At 34.6% G+C, this 22136-nt stretch overlaps 1 protein-coding gene across 2 annotated transcripts in view; it reads right to left on the reverse strand.

Moving 5' to 3' along the window:
- Window positions 1-22136, reverse strand: part of Rab5 (RAS oncogene family member Rab5) — a 93602-nt gene that overhangs the window by 35760 nt on the left and 35706 nt on the right. For both annotated transcript variants that reach the window (XM_090405540.1, XM_090405541.1), the window contains exons 3-4: window positions 17592-17743; window positions 11219-11341 (exon numbers count right to left, since the gene is read on the reverse strand). In XM_090405540.1, the coding sequence (XP_090261666.1) occupies window positions 11219-11341; window positions 17592-17743 (275 nt within the window). The remainder of the gene's footprint in view (window positions 1-11218; window positions 11342-17591; window positions 17744-22136) is intronic.

Genomic DNA, 22136 nt, shown 5'->3' on the forward strand with positions numbered 1-22136 from the left:
ATTGAAAATACCAAACTTTGGTTTCTATCCAGCATTAATAATTTGTATATGAACTGGAAAAAAAAAACACAAATCCAATAGAGTCTTATGAATTCTGCAAAGGAATTAGATTAGATTAAATGAGAGATTAGTGAAACTTGGTTAACTGATGATGGTTTATCCTTGACACAATGTGATTTATCCTGCATCACATTTTTGTAAAAAATTTTCATAAATATCCCAATCAACGGACAAATTTCAACCTGATATTATTGGCACTTTTTTGCCAATGTGGTTGCACATGAAATAACTTTCCGGTTATTTTGTGTGACAAAATAATTTTTACCTACAATAGTAAGGTACAGCCACAATCTACTTCTCTTTTTACACGGCTTTTTTTTTTTTTTTTTTTACAAGATTTTGAAATAACACGGTTTAGAAAACAAAAGCAATTATATTTTTACACAGAATATTTTGATTTAACATGGTTCAAATGGCATTTATTTTTAAAATTTCTGTTTGAAATTCAGTTCTGTTAAAAAGGGCACTATGCTGATTCCCCACAGTTAAGTTGGTCCATTACGGAAGGCCTGCCTATATAGGGTTGCTTGGAAGGAGTTAAGCTGTTTGCTAACCAATCATTACTTGTTTATAATTCGAAATGTTTATATGTCTTGTATTTTGTTCGTGAAAGTTTTGTTCATACAATAGAGTTATACAGATATGTATTAAATTTTGAAGATTTTTTGTATACTTTATATCAAATTAGTAAAATTAATTATTGATTATTTTCAGATATTTTTCTAACATTACCCGATTAATCACGACGTCAGATAATTCAGTTAGACAGAAGAAGAAAAGTAAAGCTATTTCTTTAGAAACTAAGATCCAAATTTTAGATTGTTTAGCAGCTGGAGAACATTCAGCATCCTTAGGGAAATATTTTGGACTGAACGAAGCTACAGTGAGAATGATTAAGAAAAATGAAGAGGCCATTAGAAAATCTGATCTTTATGGAACAAAATTAAATGCCAAGTCGTCATCGTATAAACATTATAAAAGTGAAGAGGGAAAAGGTCCTAATGATGTAGATAGAAGATTGCTTGCAAAAAAGAATACCTTTAGATGGAAATATCATCAAACAGAAAGCATTACAGTTGTACAAACAGATTCAGGAAAAGAAGCCAACAACATCAAACAACGATTGCGATTTTTCTGCAAGCACAGGTTGGCTTAAAAATTTCTCAAAAGATATGTGCTTCATAACGTAAAAATAAAAGAAGCCGTATCTGCAGATGAGCCAGCAGCTAGGAAATTTCTTTCAAAACTATCCAAAATATTGAAAATGGTGGCTACACTCCTGATCAAGTTTGAAACACAGACGAGACCAGCTTTTTTTGGAAAATAATGTGAAGTAGAACTTATATAGCAAAATCACTAAAAAGTGTTGATGGCTTTAAAGCAGCTAAGGATCATGTGACTATTATTTTGCAGCAATGCTTCAGGAGATTGTATATTGAAACCATTATTCATTAGTCGATCCATAAGACCACATGCAATGAAAGGTAATGTGAATTTTAACACATTACCAGTGCAGTGAAAGGCAAACAAAAAATACTGGATTACAAAAGAAATTTTTAATGAATGGTTCCATCAATGTTTCGTTCCAAAAGTTAATTGCTATTTGATGGGAAAAAATTCCGGAATTTAAAGTTTTGTTGATTACAGACAATGCGCCTGACCATCCTGTTTTAGAACACCTGAATGCGGAATTTTGTTTTCTGCCACCTAATACAACATCCTTAATACAACCACTAGACCAGGGTGTGATCGCTACCTTCAAAACTTACTATATAAGAAGAACATTCCAATACATTTTGGATAAACTGGATAAGGATAACTTACTGACAGTTATTGATGTGTGGAAGGCATTTTCTATTTTGGATTGCATCAAACTTGCTAAGTTGGCGTTATCAGAAATGAAACCATCAACTTTAAATGCATGCTGGAAAGCTACTTGACCAGAATGTGTGAAAAAGAAAAACTGTGTACCTTTGCATACAACCGAATATACCAATATTATCAGATTAGCACATGCAATCGGAGAAGGATTTGATAATTTTTCGTTTGCAGATTATTATTATTATTTGACACCTCCAGGGAGTCCAAAGACTCAATGAGGGAGAGTGTGCCAACAGCATCGAACGATTGTCCCCTTCCAACTACTAGCTGTGCTCAAACTTACTTAACTGAGCCATTAGTAGCAGAGGCTCTGCCAATCGACCAACCTTTGCCGGCATTGAAGAATTGATGGTTGACAAGGTAGAAGCTGTCCTTGAGAATCTCGATGAAAAAGAAAAAAGTGAAGATGATGAAGAAATTCCACTTACTGCAGGATTAATTAAAGAAGGGCTTCAAATGGCTAGTAAACTGCAAGGTCATTTTCTTATACATGATCCAAATACAAATACTGAAGTCATGTATGGTGTGATATGAAGAATTACACAAAGATCTAGTCAAAACCGGATCTCAACCATTAATTACAGAGTTAATGGTTTAAAAAAAATAAATAAATAAACCTTCAGAATTATTGGAAATTAGTGCCAATCCTCAAGGACTCACTTTAGTGAGTACGGGAATGGCAAACCCGAGGTATCTGATGCTGGACCATGCCTTACTTCATGTAATATACATCCGTTATATTATCTGTAGACTGGTCCCTCCTCTTCCTTCCTTGCTTGCTTCTTTCTTCTCTTCTTTCTCCTTACCCCCAATGCTATTAGGGGTGATCTTTCTTATTTTGCTGTGTCATTTCATCTTATGCACTATTGTGAGGCACCAACCCGTCTGGCCAGTGTGGTGCTATAAGGCCAAATATTTCCCCATGAATGAATAAAATAGGAAGATTACATACTGGCTCGTCAATCACCCATTGGTCGAAAAATATGCTACAGTCTCCACTAGCTACAATGAGTCCACCTACAGTGCACAATGATAGAAGGATATTAGTAGAAACATATAACTGCAGATCTCTATGGGATGATGATAGATTGGAAGAACTGATGAAAGAATTGGAACATATAAAATGGGACATTATGGGCCTTTCAGAGATAAGAAGGAAAGAAGAAACTCTTATGCGATTAAAAGATGGACATCTACTCTACCACTGTGAATGAGACAGAAACTCAACTGGTGGTGTAGGATTCCTAATAAATAAAACAATTAAGGACAATGTCCTGTTTGTAAATAAAATAACATCAAGAATAGCTGAACTAAGTCTCTTCATAAATAAAAAATACTAACTGAAAATTATACAAGTATATGCCCCAACTATGGACCATCCAGATGAAGAGATAGAAGATTTCTATGAAACATTAGAATCCACATTCAATGATTCTAAAGAATTCTACATAATTATAATGGGCGATTTTAATGCCAAAATTGGAAGCAGAGATGACCATCTGAACTCCATCGGTAAATTTGGATTTGGACAGATGAATGAAAGAGAAAGACTTGTTGAATTTGCAGAAGAAAATAACCTCTTTATTATGAACAGCTTTTTCAAGAGGAAAATCAACCGAAAATGGACTTGGAGAAGCCCAAATGGACAAACTTACAATGAAATAGACTTCATCCTCTCCAACAGAAGATATATAATAAATCATACCGAAGTGCTTAATAGATTTAACACAGGAAGTGACCACAGACTAGTAAGGGCAAAAGTATGGATCAACAAAAAATGGGAAAGGAATAAGCTCATAAGAAAAAAGTCCAATTTAGTGAATCTACAAAACCTCTGCCACAATAAAAGCTGTTATAGAGAATCACTCAAAAATGAACTAAAAAAGTTGAACACAGATACTACCATCGATGATGCTAATGAAATATTAACAAAATCTATCTTGAATTGTGCACTAGAAATAGGTGGTGTAAAAAGGCACAAAGGAGAGGAAAAATCTAAGACAGGAAACCTTAGATCTGATGAAGAAAAGAAGAGATATGAAAAGAAATTTGAATGACACCAATAAAATAGAATATACGGAAATTTGTAAAACTATACATAAAAGGATGAAACATGAACTTAGATCGTATAATACTAGGAAAATTAAAGAAACAATAGAAAACAATAGTAATATGACAGTCCTAAGACTAACATTATCAGTTGGAACAAAGGAAATAACCTGCTGTAAGAGGAAAAATGGTGAACTGATAGAAAATTGAGATACAATAATCAAAAGAATTCAGGAATTTTATACTGAACTCTATGAAGACAAAGACCGGGACATCCAAGAATCATCTATGGATTACTCAAGTGAGGAAGAACATGATGACCCTGAGATCTTACAAGGTGAAGTGGAAATGGCACTGCGGGAAATGAAGAATGGAAAGGCCCCAGGAGAAGATGGAATTATGGTAGACTTCTTAAAACTGGGAGGAAGCCCTGTCATCAAACAGTTGAGTAAACTCTTCAATAAATGCATAAAACAAAGAAAAATTCCAAAAAATTGGAACAATTCACTTATAGTATTAATTTTTAAAAAGGGAAACAAGGAATAAATTAAAAACTACAGACCTATAAACCTACTCCCCACCATATATAAAGTTTTCACAAAAATTATAAATAATAGAATAAAATTTAAACTAGAGGGAATACAATCCTGTGAACAAGCTGGATTTAGGAAGAATTACAATACTTTGGACCATATTCACACATTAAGACAGCTCATTGAAAAATCAATTGAATACAATAAACCCTTATGTCTGGCCTAGACTATGAAAAAGCATTTGATTCAGTTAAAACATCTGCAACACTAAAAGCACTTGAAACCCAGGGAACTGAAAAACCATATATTGAAACACTAAAACATATTTACAATAATGCAACTTCTGTAATTAAATTATATAAAAACAGTGAAAAGTTCCCAATACAAAAAGGCATTCGGCAAGGTGACACCATATCTCCCAAATTATTTACAGCTGCACTAGAGGAAGTCTTTAGAAGCCTTGATTGGGAAACAAAAGGAATAAACATAAACGGAGAAAGGTTGCATCATCTGAAATTTGCAGATGATATTGTCCTGATAGCAGATAATCTTGAAGATCTAGAAGAAAGGCTAAATCAGCTAAACGAAGCCTCCAGAGAAATTGGATGAAAAATAAATAGAGAAAAAACAAAAATAATGATGAATAAATACATAAACCATAGAACTATCAAAGTTGAAAACCATGAAATAGAACAAGTTACTTCATATGTATATTTGGGCCAATTGTTATCCTTTGAGGAGTGCCAAAGAAAAGAGATTGAACGAAGAATTCACCTTGGATGGATGGCTTATGGGAAAATGAGAGACGTATTCAGAAGTGACATTCCTGAGTCTAAAAAGGAAAGCTTTCGACCAGGTATACTTCCTGTCCTAACAAATGGAGGAGAAACATGGACTTGAACAGAAACCCTAAACAAAAAGCTGAGAACAACACAACATCGCATGGAAAGAAGTATGCTAAAAATAACATTAAGAGATAGGAAGACAAATATCTGGATAAGATCTCAAACAGGTGTCATGGATATTGTAAAATACATTAAACAGGCTAAGTGGAGATGGGCTGGCCATATTGCCAGATGCAGTAACGGGAGATGGACTAGAAAAACAACAGAGTGGAGACCAATGGATGGAGCAAGACAAAGATGAAGACCGAGAAGAAGGTGGAGAGACGAACTGGAAGAAATTGCAGGAGTGAGATGGATGGGAGAAGCAGAAAACCGAGTGATCTGGAAAATCATGGGGGAGACCTTCGTCCAGCAGTGGACAGAAACAGAAGGTTGAAGAAGAAGAAGTGCCAATTTAGTTCCTTTTACTGAAGAAAAGAATTTGGCAATGCAGTATGAACAGGATGGCCAAAGTGTTTCAAGTGATGGAAGTGATTTAATTCCAATCTCACACAAAAGAATGCCGCTACCGTCATAAAGTGGCAGCGAATAAAATTTAACTAATAACCATATGCACGGGTGTATTTGGGCCTTTTCGAATTTCTGCTTTATTAGTGACAGAGTATTTTCTTTAAGAAAGATACATATGTATATACTTTAAATAAGTACCTAAAATAAAAAAATATTCCATTAAAATTAAATAGAATTTTATTCAATGATTTTCATGTGTTTTGTTTGAAAATAACTTATTGTTCGTATCAGGTTTTCACATCCATCTGGAACCATTCTATTTTTTTTTTGTATGCACTCATGGTTTTACATGGGTTTTTTTCTGGAACCAATCTACCATGGTTCCAGAAAAAATGAAGAATTGGTGTATTTTGAGCAATGTGCTCTAGATGCCTCTACCTTAAAACCCCCACAGACTTTGACTTAGATATGTTGACAATAGCTTTTTTTATCTGATGGCAGGGCTACCAAACTTCCTTAGCCCCCTGAACAAACAACACAGATGTATACAATTTACCAATGAAACTGAAAACCAGAAATCATTCCAGAAATGGAATGATTTCTGGTTTTCAAAAAAATAACAAAACAACAGGACAATAACAATTTGTTCTAATGAGCAAGCTGTTAAACATGAATTACAAATTATTAACAATAGCTATAGCAAAAAATATCATCAATAAAATTCTTCACAAAAGTATACCTAAAAATGGAAATAATACAGATTACAGTGAAACCATAGCTACTGAATACATTAAAGGAATATCAGAAAAAAAGTAAACAAATGCTATACAATTACAATCTTAATGCCACCTTTAAACCCTCTATGAAATTCAAGAGCTTAAACTTCTCCAAAGATCTCCCAGTCTCTCCCCTGGCTCATCCCAAATACAGTGCACCTATAACTTACCTTATACTGATGAAACAGGATGTATGATTCCAATCTGAAAAAAAGAACAAAAACAATACATTCAATTTAATGATTTTCGTAAACTGGCCCTCTCCGATCAAGTTCTTAACACACTACATCGAAATGACTGGTTCCTTACATTGTACTTAAACTTGGTATGAACACAAATTTAAGGAAGTCTGTGAGATTTTGATTTAACCATTCTAATCCAAATAATAATGATGGTCTAAATTATCATGAGAATATGGATAGCAAGCATTCAACCCACTTATGTTTCAATTTCACCTGCAATTTTCAACTCAAGACTTTAGGCTATAACTTCAGTTCTAATTTCTTACATTGAGCAATCACTAACACTGTTTTTGTTTTAATCATCTTTTAGTGATTTCCATTCAAATAGATAACAGGAGTCTAGCTTTGATATCAGACCAGTAATGTTCATGGTTTGCCAAATTGTGTACTCCAGATGATGACCAGTGAATGTTGAAACAAAGATAAATTCATCTTCCTTCTTCTCACAACTTCCAAACTGGGTAGCAACTAATCAAGAGCAATATTCTTCAAACTTCAGACATTCTACATCAACTTCCCAACCTTTTCTTCCTCACTAGCTTCCCTATATATCATAAAAAAGTTGCAATTTGCTTTCAAATAATCAATGAACTTTTAATTTTTGGCCAACCTATTGTATTACATTATCATGTGTTCTAACATTTTGTGGATGGAACTAATATTAAAAAAAATGATTCATCATCAAATTCCTGCCATGTACCTCAAGGGGTGTACAGGATATGATAAGTACTACATGAAAAACTTACATCATACTTACCATAAATTTATATGGTATACAGCTAATTTAGTGTTTTGACTAATTTCTCTCTTATTCCATATAAATTTATTCAGTTGTCTATTTCCATATTTAATTTACCATCTTCACTAAAAATCGTGCCTAAGTAGCTGAAATGTTTTACTTGTTCTCCATTCACAATACAGTAGATATTTTCGATGTTTCTGCCTATTTTAATTGTCTTCGTTTTGTTATTGCTGACCTTCACACCATATTTACCTAATTTATCCATTCATACCTAATTTAAAAAAATATGGTTGCATTAAACTTCCCAAAATTTGGGAAACTTTAATTATCGGAGATCCCTTTTTACATACCAGGTCACCTGCAAATGCCCACAGAGGGCGCACCACCTAGATAGGATTTTAGTTTCACTTTGTATTGTATTTGTGTGTGTGTTGTTACAAAAAGTTTTTGTAATCCCCGAAGATCTCTCTGTGACGGAGATGAAATATTGGAAGTATTAAAATTAGTTTTAATCCTTTCTCAGTGCTGTTAATATTCCATTAAACCTCTAACATGAATTCTTCACAGCACTTAAGCCTCAACACAGGTATTCTGATCATTCATGGTGATGAAATATCACGCAAAGCAAAACAATACGGTAAGTCGAAACTACACTTATCGAGGCTATTAAATCGGCTGGCCTTTTAAAAAAAAGATGTCGGGACTCAAGAGTTATTCCTAACTGTGTTAGGCTTAAAACCAAGTTTAAATCTAATAAAGCCCTATGGATATACAAACGTGCTAGTCTGGCACTATTACGAGAGCAGATCACTGAAACTCTGCGCCAGCTTCGATACGACAAAAGCTGCCATTGTCTCATTACAGACAAAGCTCTCCGCTATACTCAATCCTGAACTTTGGTCTATTCTCCTTAGCATCTCAGAAGTTTTCTCTCAAAAAGAATTCCAGAAAATAAAAAATAAGCACATCAAAAAGTTCAATAACCTTTGCAAATCAAAACCGCTACCTGAAGTTCAACCGCTCCATACAGTAGTCAACCTATCTTCTAAAAGACTTAGCGAAGATGCCGTTAGTGCCTTAAGCCTCAGACACAATTTTGCCATTGCACCTATTGAAGTTCCGGTATTGGATATTATGTACCACATTGAACACGGAATCTGTCACTCAGCTCCAGAAACAGCCAATAACATCAGACTTGACATAGCTAACATTCTCTCCCATTCTTCACCTCCTAAAGTTAATTTATCTTCCAGTCAACTCTCTGCCCTCAAAAAATTACGGAAAGAAAAAAGTATTGTCATCACCAGAGCTGATAAGGGTAATGCCACTGTTGTTCTCAACGCCTCAGAATATAATCGGAAAACGGATATTATTCTCCGGGATCGCGCTACCTACATACCACTGGAATACAATCCCACAAAATCTCAAGTTAAAAAATCTACTTAAAAAAGTTTCTTCCTGGCCTCCTGACATTACAAAAAAACTCAAACCATTCTGTTCTCACCCCCCCCCCCGGATATACGGTTTACCCAAAATCCACAAACCTAATTCTCCCCTAAGACCTATAGTAGATGCCACCAATGCACCTTGCTACAAATTATCAAAGCAGCTAGCTAATTCTTTGAAAATCTTACTTTAAATAATACGATATATTGGTCAGCTTTGACATCATCTCTTTGTTTACAAATATTCCCCTAATTGACACTTTAACTCTTAAAAAACGTTTCTCCTTCTGATATCTTGGAGCTCTTTTCCTTTGCCATCAACTCTGGTTATTTCTCTTGGAAGAACAAAATCTACAAACAGATAGAGAGAACTGCCATGGGTTCCCCCCTCTCACCAATTATTACATGGAAAATTTTGAAAAACGAGCCATTGACTCTTCCCCTCTAAAACCTTCTATCTGGCTAAGATATGTAGATGATGTGTTCTCTATTTGGCCTCATGGCCCAGACACATTAGATTCCTTCCTCAGTCACCTCAATAGTCTACATCCAAGAATCCAGTTTACGATGGAAAAAGGAAAATAACAATAGTTTACCCTTCCTAGACACATTAGTAACACGCCTTCCTAATGGTAACCTTTCTTTCTCTGTACATAGAAAACCTACTCATACAGGCAGATACATTCACGAACTCTCCCACCACCACCCCTCCCAGCAATATGGCATTATTAAAACTCTGACCAATAGGGCCCACAATCTTTGTTCCAGTAAAACTGCCCTTTCAACTGAACTCAAACACATACACAACACATTCCTTTCCAATGGCTATAATGACTACAGAATTAAAAAAATAATCAAGTCCTTCCCCATTCCCCGACCATCTCTTCAGAAGGACTTTAGACATGCCATCACCATTCCTTACATCCGTGGTACTCAGAAAAAATAGCCAGATCATTAAAAAAGTACAATCTCCATGCAACTTTTAAGCCCCACCGTAAACTTGCTACCCTTATCAGCTCCACTAAAGACCAGCTCCCTCCTCTTTCTGTGCCTGGTGTATATAGAGTACCTTGTTCCTGTAAACTTGCCTACTTCGGACAAACAGGCAGGTCAGCATCCATCCGGTTAGAAGAACACAGTTCTTACATCTGCAAATACGATTATGGTCAATCTGGCCTTGCAGACCATGTTTTGGATACAACATCCCACAGGATCTCCTGGAAAAAAACTACCATGCTCCACCATAGTAAATTCAAAAAAGAAAGACCATTCTTTGAATCTGCATCTACACTCAGGAATCAACCTAATTTAAACAAATACGGTTGCATTAAACTTCCCAAAATTTGGGAAACTTTAATTATCAGAGATCCCTCTTTACATCCCAGGCCACCTGCAAATGCCCATAGAGGGTGCACCACCTAGATAGGACTTTAGTTTCACTTTGTATTGTATTTGTGTGTGTGTTGTTACAAAAAGTTTTTGTAATCCCCGAAGATGTCTCTGTGACGGAGACGAAATACTGGAAGTACTAAAATTAGTTTTAATCCTTTCTCAGTGCTGTTAATATTCCATTAAACCTCTAACATGAATTCTTCACAGCACTTAAGTCTCAACACACTCAATAATTTTTCATACCATATCTATTACAACAGTTATTCAATTTAGTCAGGAAATCTTGCAGACTTGTGCCAGATTTATTTAGAATTATAACATTTTGATTTACAAAAAAATTAAAATTGGAGATTAACATCTCCAATTTTAATTTTTTTGTAAATCAAAATCTGTTGTAAAACTGATGTACAACACATTACATGCCTTTAGCTGGAAAACATATGGATTCAATTCTCATCATGACAGAAAAATTTTTTATAAAGGCTTTTTCCAACTGAGGATAAAGTTAGCCAGTCTCATACAGAGGTAGGAGGGTTTCTTATCTCCTAAAAACTCAGAATTTTAATCTAGCAAAACAGACTCACTGGCAGAGAACACACAATTAACAAACAAAAAATATTCATAAAGTAAATATAATGGCATACAAAACAAATTAGTATAATGTGGAGCAGCCTTTTACAATGAATTGTGGGAATCCATGGAGGTGCCACATAATAACAATAATTATCACAGCTAAAACTTACTTCATATTCTACAGTTCGATTGTTCTCCTTGTCTGCTTTATTGCCAGCTAAAGCAATTACAATTTCCGGACTTGCCTGACGTTGCAATTCTTTAATCCATGCCTTTGCTCTATTAAATGATTCCTGCAAGAAAAAGAGAGGAAGTAATATTTAAGATAATTCTGTTAATTCATTGAATGAGTGTTATTATTAACAATAATTAATAATGAAACAAGGAAATGATTAAAAATTAAAGACTGACTTTTTTTTTTTAAAAACTCAATCTTTAAAACACTAATAAAACCTGAAGTACTAATTTTTTTTATTACTAAACACTTATCAAAATCCTATCTATTAAGTTTGCACATAGTGAAAATAGGGAAACCTCATTATATCGGGGAAAATTGATGACTTCCAACTATAAAAGATGTGGTAAAAACTATGTTTGGCAACAAGTTACTAAAAGATGATGATTTGATTCCTCTTTCAAATGCCCGTAGCAGAATTAATGATATGGCAGGTGACGTAGAATCTCACTTAATCGAAAGAGTTAAGAAGATCCCTTATTATGCATTACAAATAGACGAGACTACTAAATCATGCACAGTTAATATGCTACATAAGATATGTGCATGATAACAATGTTCATGACGATATTCTGTTTTGTAGAACTTCGTCATCCTGAAGAACTGGAGAAGAAATATTTCACACTCTCAATAATTACATAATACACAAAGGGATCCAGTTGGAAAAATGCATGGGCTTCTGTTCTAATGGAGCTCATGTCCTTACAGGCAGGCATAGTGGGTTGTTTCTAAGGTCAAGGAAGTAGCTCGGGATTTCATACAGAGGGAAGCGTTAGCCTCCAAAGGAATGCCACAAGAATTTAAAACTGTACTATACAACGGTGTAAAGCTAGTTAATTTTATTAAGGCTCAACCATTAAATAGCAGGTTATTTTGTGTACTCTGCGATGAAATGGAGAGTGAATATATATACAACTTTTGCTTCATTCTGAAATTCACTGGCCTTCCAGGGAGCAAAGTACTAACAAGGCTATTTCATTTAAAGTACAAGTTTTATTGTTTGTAAATGAACGTAATTCTGATTTTGCATCACTCCTTGTTGACAAAGCATGGTTAGCAACATTGTCTTATCTTTCAGACATTTTTTAAAATCAAATGAATTAAATCTCTCCCTTCACGGAAATTCTTTAATAGTATACCTACAACAAAATAAAGGCATTTGAGAAAAAACTGGTGTTATGGATTAGTTATGTAAAAGACAGACAATTTGCACCTTTTCCACCACTGGAATCCTTTTTAGTGGAAAATTATATTTTTGTTGATTCTGAGTTTCTGGAAAGGATTTGTGACCACCTCAAAACTCTGAAACAGTATTTAGAAACATATTTTCCGAATAATTTTTATAAGAAATTTCTGTGGGTTCGAGATCTACTTCAGGCTTATAGTCATGAGAACAACCTTTCGTTATCGAAAAAAGAACAGTTAATTGAGCTTCCAAGTGACAGTGGGCTTAAAATGCAATTCCGTGATCTTGGTTTGTTTTGCGAGAAAGAATTTTCATTACTCCTTCAAATAAAAACAAAATACAGAAATCGCTTTAGTGTGTGCCGTTCTTCGACTGAAGTTGACCAATATTGAGCCAGATATCCAGCAACTCTGCAAAGGCCGAGAAGCTCAACCATCTCATTAAAAGTAAGTAGTAACATAATTATATCATATTATTTATTTGTTTAATAAAAAATTAAAACTTTGTTTCAATGATGATACACTTTTAATTGTTTACTTCTATGTTAATTAATTATGTTTCCATATGTATTCAAAACACGCTTTTAGATTTATTATGTTATAAATGGCACAGTTTTTCTCAAATGTTGGTAATTCCCACATAGGTTTTTAAAAAAATTACATAACTTAGTGATCCGTAGCATTGTTTTAGGCATTTTACTGGTCCTTGGGCTTAGAAAGGTTAAGAAATGCTGGTTTAAGATATTGAAGCTTGAATCAAGCACTATAAGGTTTTGTGACTGATGAAGAATTGTGTGTACTGTCATAAACAAAGCTATGAAGAGAATGAGATTTTAGCAAAGACAAGATCACTGATGTACAGGAGAAAGAGTGTAGTAGTCAAACTTGGTTGAATGCCTTGGCAGTATCAAGAGTGACCACATGAGTTTTTCTCCAAATCTTTCCATGGCCTGCATCCAAAAGTGGATAAGGTTAGCGAGGAGGTCTACTATAGAATGAGAAAGGCAGATCCATACTGGTGATCATTAATTAAGCAATGGGTCTCTAAGTAGTGAAGAAGCTGGTTGTTGACCATATTTTTTGACAGTGCCGAGATAAGAGCAAAGGGATAATAGTTTGATGGCTTATAAAAAATATTTACTAATTTTTTTAAAATATTAAATTCTTGTCATCGATTGCACCAATTGTAAAAAATTGGCTGAAAGTGGTATCAGATTTCTATACTGAAATCTAATCACACAAGTAAGATCCTGGATATATGTATTTTGCTATGATAATTTTCAGGAAATAGTTTCTTGAAAACTATTTCCTGAAAACCACTTTCTTCTTATCTGAAAATCTACAGTTATCTGAAAAGAACTGTAGAGTTCCTATTCATAGTAAAAGATACAAAAGTTCAGACTTTCATATCTCTTACATATTGGATAATAACATCCTCAATTTCAAACACTATTTCCTCATTTAATAATTAAAATGTTTCTTCTTTCTTCTTCAGGATTCACAACCTTTTTCATCTTCTTGTACAAAGGAATTACATGAAAAAATAATCAAACAATTAAAAATCAACTTGCTACATCTATTCTCTGAAATAGCCATTAAATCATTATTATTCTAATGGAGCTTTTAATATCTGATAAACATTTCTCCTTCTATGTGAGAATTCATTTATCAAATTCCAAATTGCCTTTAATTTATTTCACAGCTGTTATTCCAGTTACCTTTGTAACATAAGGGTTAAAATCTTTTAAACTTCTTTCTATATAAAAGGCCACTACTCATGAACTTTTATGCACTTGTTCCAAAAATTCTTCCTTATCACTATATATATATATATCTTCAGATGTTTGCTACTTGCCGAATCTGTTTCACTTGTGCATACTCTGGCATGCAAAAGATTTCTGGTTCTGCTTCATTTATGAAGCAAGACAAACAGCTGCCATTACATGGTAGGTAAATGCGAGTTTCTACCAGTTTGCTTGAAAGGGGTAGAAACTCATAAAATGCATAAGTGTTATGTATTTTATACATACACAAATATTAAATTTTAACCCACACAATTAAGTGAATTCACTTGTGACACATAAAAGTAAATGTGCAAATAAATGTTATCAATGGCAATATCATATTAAAAATGAGGATATTAGGAAAGAACTTGACATTGCCAGCATCCAGGAATGCGTTAGCAGAGCTAATCTCAGGTGGTATGGTCACTTAAATAGAACGGGAGAGGAAAGATTAGCAAAACAAGTGTTCTCTGCCAGGTTGGCAGGAAAACGAAAGATATAGGTGGATTGATACGGTACAAAGTGCCTTAGACGATAGAAATATAAGATCTGATAATGTTGGAGTCTTGACAAGTAACAGACTGATTTGGAGGAAAATTGTAGATAGGAAGTTAGTAATGATGTAATTTTTTCATGTAGTACTGTCATATCCTGTACACCCCTTGAGGGTACATGGCAGGAATTTGATGATGATGATGATATAAAAACAAGTAATTAATTAATTGTGCAGTTCTCAATATAAATGCACTAATGGGAACTACTGGCAATTTAAAACAGAAAACTTAAGTTTACATTAAATAAAAATACTGTAGACACCTTTTATCTGACTTTTTATCTCCTTTTTCAGGAAAAAGCTGGATAAAAGTTCATCTGACATCTATCCATGCTGTTGGACAAATGCCAGATGAATGGGACAATAGTAAAGATGATACAGGATGGGTGTATTAAATCTGAAGCACAAATCTTAGCATAACTAGAGGGATACCACATGGGCAAGAGGACTTATAACTGTCATGGCAACAGATAGCTTTCTTATGTCCTTCTGTTGAAAAATTAGAGGAGGTATACTGAGGGTAGTTTGTGGAATAGTAAGAGGAGATTTTTCTTTAGTTCTCTAAACAAGAGATGGAGGAGAAAATCGATGCCAAGAGATCTGCATTATCTTAGATGTTATTTTTACATTAGGATGTGAGAGAGACAGAGAGATGCAATGTAGAAGGGCAGAGGTTTTGCTCGACAGGCTTAGCAAGGGACTGGACAGCTAACCTGCAACTTTAAATTTGCCAATGACTATTTTACAATTGTTACAGGTTTTTTTTCTGGGAAAATTAGCACCTCCGTAGCGCAACTGGAAGAACGACGGTACGTTGCGCCCTTCAATTGGAAAAGGCCTAAGTTCGAGTCTCGTCATGACGGGAGGGATCTTTGTATAGACTTTTTCAATTGAAGGTGAGTTAGCCGATCTCATACGGAGGTAGCAGGGTTTTTTATCCTGCATAGACAAATCGGCCCTTCAGAACACATGCAATTTACAGACAAAAAATACTAGCTGTGGTGGTGGGCAGTAGATGGCGCTGATGTAGATGATTGGTAGTAGAGGTTCAGTATAGTGGTGGAGACAGAAAGTTGTGCAATAGGTGTCCTCCAGTGATGAGTCTTCGGACTCCTTGGAGGTGTCACGAATAATAATAAATATAACAGGTGTATGTTTTGCTGAATGTCAGGATGGAGTCTAACTTAAGAGGTTAAATGAATGATGCATTTTTAGCTTTGATTCCTCTAGTACATTTGTTAGAAAATCAAGGCTTAGATAATGTCAGGGATTTTAAGTGGAATAGAGAATAAAGACACTCATTCCAGCATGAATATTTCAATTATGAGATCAGAACAAGTGCTTCAATTAGGATTGCAAAAGCAATAATCAGACCATGGAAAAGAGAAATCCCAATTGACACTATTTTAGCACCATAGGACATGATGCTGAGATTGTCTGGGAAAAGGACAATCTGTAGAAAAAAGAACCATGGACAAGGTTGTGGTCAGAGCTGCCAAGAGAAGAGCTAATACCACTAATGTATTGAGTGGGAGAACTGGTTAAGAAAAGATCACAGTATTAGGAGAATAATGAGAAGTATCTGGAATTTTGGTAGAGAGATTGGTTAACAATCTGTATTAGATCATTACTGACAGGAAACAATTCAGCTTCTCTTCCAGTTTGGTCTGTGAAGTTAGAGAAGGGGGGGAGCCAGCTGAAATTGTGCATGTTGAAATTCTCTAAGGACAACTGTTTCTCTGTTTAAGTAAACAGATTGTATGTGATAAACTTTCAGAGATGGATAATCATCAAAGAGGTCAGTATAATCATCAGAATTAGAAGAGCAGTAAAGAAGCAAATGAAGACAAGAAAATCTTGAGCAAAAGCATATCACAGAAAGGAGATTCCAGGTCTGATAACCTTAGGCATTGGGATATCAGACCTGACAAAAGTACCTGTTCTGCATTTCTTACAGAAGACATCATGCATGATGCACTGCAGGAAGTTTAGGTGAGCTGTAGTCATAGAGGATGCCAGCTGAGGTTCAGGGATAAATAACAGATCAGTTTGGATGTCTGCAAATGGTGGAGCACATTGCTCATGTTGGTATTAAGCCACCGATATTGGTAAAGTATATGGGGAAGCGTTTTGTTGGATTTTTTGGGTACATTTGTTTTTCAATTTTTGTCCATTTTCGATCTTTTTTTTTCTTGTGGGAGTTTTTTTTAACTGCAGAAACATTATAATTTTTTTATGCTGTCTTTCATGTTAGAATGTGAGGAAAATTTATACAGGAGGGACACACAACAATGGTAAAGGACTCATGGTGACAACACCACATAAGGTATGACCAGACCCTAATCCAAGTGTGGCCTTGACAATGTCTCCTGCAAGTTACTTAACTTGGACTCCCTCTAGAAAACCTGGTAGACTAAGCAATATCAAGATTATCTGCTGACTGGAAAGCCTCCTGAAGTATCACCGATTGGTTCACATTCTAGTGTACTAACTGGTGGCTAGTCTGTGAAACACCGAGTGTTGGCTCCCTAGTTCAATAATTACAGTGTGGAAAGCATACCCATCAAAATCACAATATGCACTGCATGTAAGAAGAAAGGGAGAGGACAGAAACTGGAGACTACTCTAGAAACAAAACATGGCAGCAGCGACTTCATGCCTCAATTAAGCAAAGTGGGTGATGTTTTCGTAAGTTGGTGTTTCATCTAGTTGATTAATAAAATTCAGTTTATTAGCAGTAATAATCATTAGCAATATTTAATCACCATCAGTGGTTATAAACTTACATGATGAGTAATATCATAAACTACAATTGCTGCCTGAGCTCCTCGATAATACATTGGTGCTAAGCTGTGATACCTTTCTTGTCCTGCAGTGTCCCAGATCTCAAATTTAACTGTTACATCATCCAAGCAAATCGTCTGAGTAAAGAAAGCAGCTGAAAAATATATATCTTCATTAGTTGGTCAAATTTTGAATAATATACAGGGTGACTGCAGTTAATGAGATAGCAAACATTTCTAAAAAAGTAAAGCATGCACCATTATAAAAGATAACTCAAAGAATTTTCACTCAGCACATGTAAGAAGTTATTTTCATTTTGCCATTAGCATTGCCACACAAAGCCTGAAAAACCAATTCATGCACTGCAGTTTCACCAGTTCTGATCCCCCCCCCCCCTCCTCCTCAAAAAAAAAAAAAAATAAATAAATAAAATAAAAATCTCTGCTGGGAATCTGTGAAAGATAGCATAGTAAACTTTATATTCTTTCACACTGCCTCAGTCTGCTAATGTCATCACTGCTGAGCAACTTAAAAGATCATGTATGGATAGAAAATACCCAAACTAATCATCAGCTACTACTAGAAAAGGTAAAGTCAACTACTGTCTTGATGTGTGCAGAACAACATCAAAATAGAACATGACTGAATCAAAAGTATAAAAAAACTCTGAGTTGCTCTTTACAATGGCAAAGATCTGGCTTTTGTATTTCCAAAAAATTACTTATCAGAAATAATTTTATGCAATTACTCACATCATTTGTAGTTAACTAGTTTCATACTCAATAAAAAATTGCTTAATGTGATTATGGCATAACAAATGGACTAAGTAATCATTCTGCTAACTACTTTCTCTGAACTATAAATACATTACATAAGTTTATGTATAATAATGTTGCTGAATAAAAGTTCAATACTATTCTATTCAAGTTTATGTTTACAATATTCCCTATTTACACAAGGTTAAAATGACCATATGCAAGACATTCAAACCAATTTTAACTTATGGATCTGAGATCTGGGTTAAAAATACTTTGGTCAAGAGATGACAGATGTCATCTCTAGACCAAAGACTAGAGATGACAGATATGAGAGTCCCGAGAAAGATTAGGGGCAAGATCGGATGGCATCAATGGCAATATCATATTAAAAACAGGGATATTAGGAAAGAATTTGACATTGTTTGCATCCAGGAATGTGTTAGCAGAGCTAATCTCTGGTGGTATGGTCACTTAAACATAAGAAACAGATTTTGAAGAAAGGTTAGCAAAAGAAGTGTTCTCTGGCCAGGTTGGTAGGAAAAACCCAGAGAAAGACAAAGATATAGGTGGATTGATACAGTAAAAAGTGCCTTAGAAGAGAGAAATATAAAATCTGATAATGTTGGAGTCTTGACAGGTAACAGATTGATTTGGATAAAAATTTTAGATAGGACCGCCGACCATCATTAGTAATGATGTAAATTTTTCATGTATTACTATCATAATATCCTGTACACCCCATGAGGGTATATGTCAGGAATTTGATGATGATGATAAAATGATGCTGTTTAGCACCCTAAATTTTAAGAACATATCCTGAGCGTTAACAGGAGTCTTACTGTACTTCACATAGTGTGGTTAATATGTACTGAAAACATTGAGTACTAACTGAAACCACACCAAATGGAACATTAATATGTCAGGTTTCACTGTAATATGTTCCAAAGACAATTACTGGTGAAAAAAATGCTTAGATTCTTAACATGCATTATTTGATGTAATAAAATGATTTAACATGATTAAATGGAATGATATAACCTCCCAGTTCAATATCAAGATGCATTTCAAACAGACTACAATCACAAATAAAAAAGGATTAGAAATAACAAAAAAAATAAAAATAATAATAATTTTTATTCTTTATGAATGAGTTATATTTTACAATTAAGTTTATAATATTTAGTAAAATACAAAGTAGTTTGTACAAATAAAGCTATAAGTTTTAAAAGAGGTAAACCGTGAGTAGACATAACTATACATAATAAATAACGGAAAAACTCACGTAGAAATATTATTTAATGGTATAATTTTCGCCTGTGTGTCACAGGCATCTTCAGTACAATTAGGCACAAAAATTAAACACTAACTGACAATTCCAAAAAGCGCCACCTAAGTAGCTGGTGTAAGATAACTAAAAAGGTCAATAACTTTCCTAAAAAAACGGCTTACGTCTATCCCCTTTATGGGAGATAGTACTTTACAAATCAGCTAATCTTTCCTAACTTTTTATTGTATTAATTTTTTTTTTTTTTTTTTTTTTTTTTTTTTTTTTTTTATATTTTTTTTTAGGAAAGTTATTGACCTTTTTAGTTATCTTACACCAGCTACTTAGGTGGCGCTTTTTGGAATTGTCAGTTAGTGTTTAATTTTTGTGCCTAATTGTACTGAAGATGCCTGTGACACACAGGCGAAAATTATACCATTAAATAATATTTCTACGTGAGTTTTTCCGTTATTTATTATGTATAACAAATAAAGCTGTTTATTTCTTTGTCATTTTCGGAAGTATGCACTGTGAATGAATAAAACAAGAACATTTGAGGTTTTTTTTTTTTTTTTTTTGCTTAGAAATGCCCTCTGCTTTAATTTTGTAACACACTGCTGCTCCAATGCAAATAATTACTGTACTATGATGTCATGTCTATATCAATATTTTGCTGGACATCAAATGTAGTTATTTTCTTATAAAAAAGGATTCATTTTGATTCACAGGAAAAAATTGATTTTTGTTCACAATGCCTATTCTTTTGTAAGCCTGGAATGAAAATAGTGAAAAATACTACATGCTCAACAGACATACTGCAAATGGAATAAAAAACAAGTGGTTTTATTGTATTGCATCACTAAATACAGTACACAGATGACTAGAGTATGTCATATTTTCTGGCGACAAATGGAATGAAAATGACTTTGCATAATGAAAAACAACTTCCCTTCCACAGACATTATACTGCATACAGGCAAGCAAAGTTTTACTGCAGTGCCAAACACAATTAAATAGTGTCGTAAAACTTTCGGTTGCAGAAAATGTGGTCAAACTTTAAATTCAATCAAGGATGCAGAAACCAACTGATTTGTGTAAAGCAAATATAGAACTTGAAATAAGAATTACAATTGAGGTTTTTCTATCAAGAGAGTTCATACATGCCAAAACCTTTGTTAACCATTTAACCATTAACATTACTGACAGGATGGGTAAAGCACTAGTGCTTTTCATATTCCCCTTTATCTGTAATGAGAGTTGTTTGGGAATGGGAGGTTTGTGAGCAGTTAAGCTCGCCCTCCGAGGGCAGTTGTGTTAGCTATGATCAGTTGAGAGAAGAATAGTCTTCGGTCTTTTGTGTTTGTAGTAATCAGTCTCATTGTAATTGACAGCTTCTACGATTAGTGGGTTTGAATGTGAACTTGACTTCACGAAGAATTTTTCTGCAAGATTACGAAGAAAGGAGGTAATGTATGGATTGCCGGTTTCTCTGTGAATCTGTGAATTTCTGATGAACCACGGTGCATCCAGGATCATCCCAAGGCATTTGTTTTGGATTCTCTGTAATTTCGAAATGTTTGATCTTGAAGTGTGACTCCATGCTGGTGAGGCGTAGGCAGTGACTGGACGTATTACCATCCGGTAAAGAAGCAATTTATTATGTAGGTTCAATTTGCTCTTGCGGTTGATCAATGGGTAGAGCTGTGCTATTACTTTGGAAGATTTGGAGCCAATGAGATTGATGTGCTTGCTAAAAAGGAGTTTCTTATCCATTAATACCCCAAGATATTTGGTCTCTGATTGCCATGGGATCTTATGACCAGAGAGCAGGATGTCTTTTTTATTGCAGACTTTTCTTCTTGAAAGCAGCATGGCTGAGCTTTTAAAGGGGTTCACTTGAATCCTCCAGTTGGTGAACCAGTTTGCTAGCTCATTGATACTTCCTTGGAGTCAATGTGATTGCTAGGCGGGGGCTGAGCGATCTAGCTAGAATAGTGGTGTCATCGGCATAAAGGGCCGTAGTAGTTGTTCTTGAATTGAGAGAAATATCTGCCATGTAAGTTGTGAAAAGTATTGGGGCCAGAAGAGAACAGTGAGGTACTCCCACCAGTATTTTGCGCCTTGATGACACAATTCAATTGAGTTTTACTTGCATGTATCTTTCATTAATATATGAATATATGAGTTTCACTAGTTTAATTGCGATATTGTTTTCAATTAGTTTGAAGATAAGGCCTTGATGCCAGACCTTATCAAAGGCCTTGGCAACATCCAAAAATACAGCAGCAGTGTGAAGGTGCCAGTTAAAACCATGAGTGATATGTTCTGTTAGTCGGTGAATTTGTTGAACTGTGTTGTGACTTTGCGAAACCCAAATTGCTCATTTGGGATTATTTTCTGTTTGTCCACTGCTGATTGTAGTCTTGATAAGATGCCCTTTTCTATTACTTTGCCAAGACAGGAAAGAAGACTGATGGGTCTGTAGCTTTGGGGAAGTTGTGGGTTATTACCAGGCTTTTTCAGAG

Source organism: Typopeltis vanoorti, chromosome 15 (genome assembly GCF_054136105.1).
Source record: "Typopeltis vanoorti isolate ZY-2024b chromosome 15, IOZ_Tvanoo_1.0, whole genome shotgun sequence".
Taxonomy (NCBI): domain Eukaryota; kingdom Metazoa; phylum Arthropoda; class Arachnida; order Uropygi; family Thelyphonidae; genus Typopeltis; species Typopeltis vanoorti.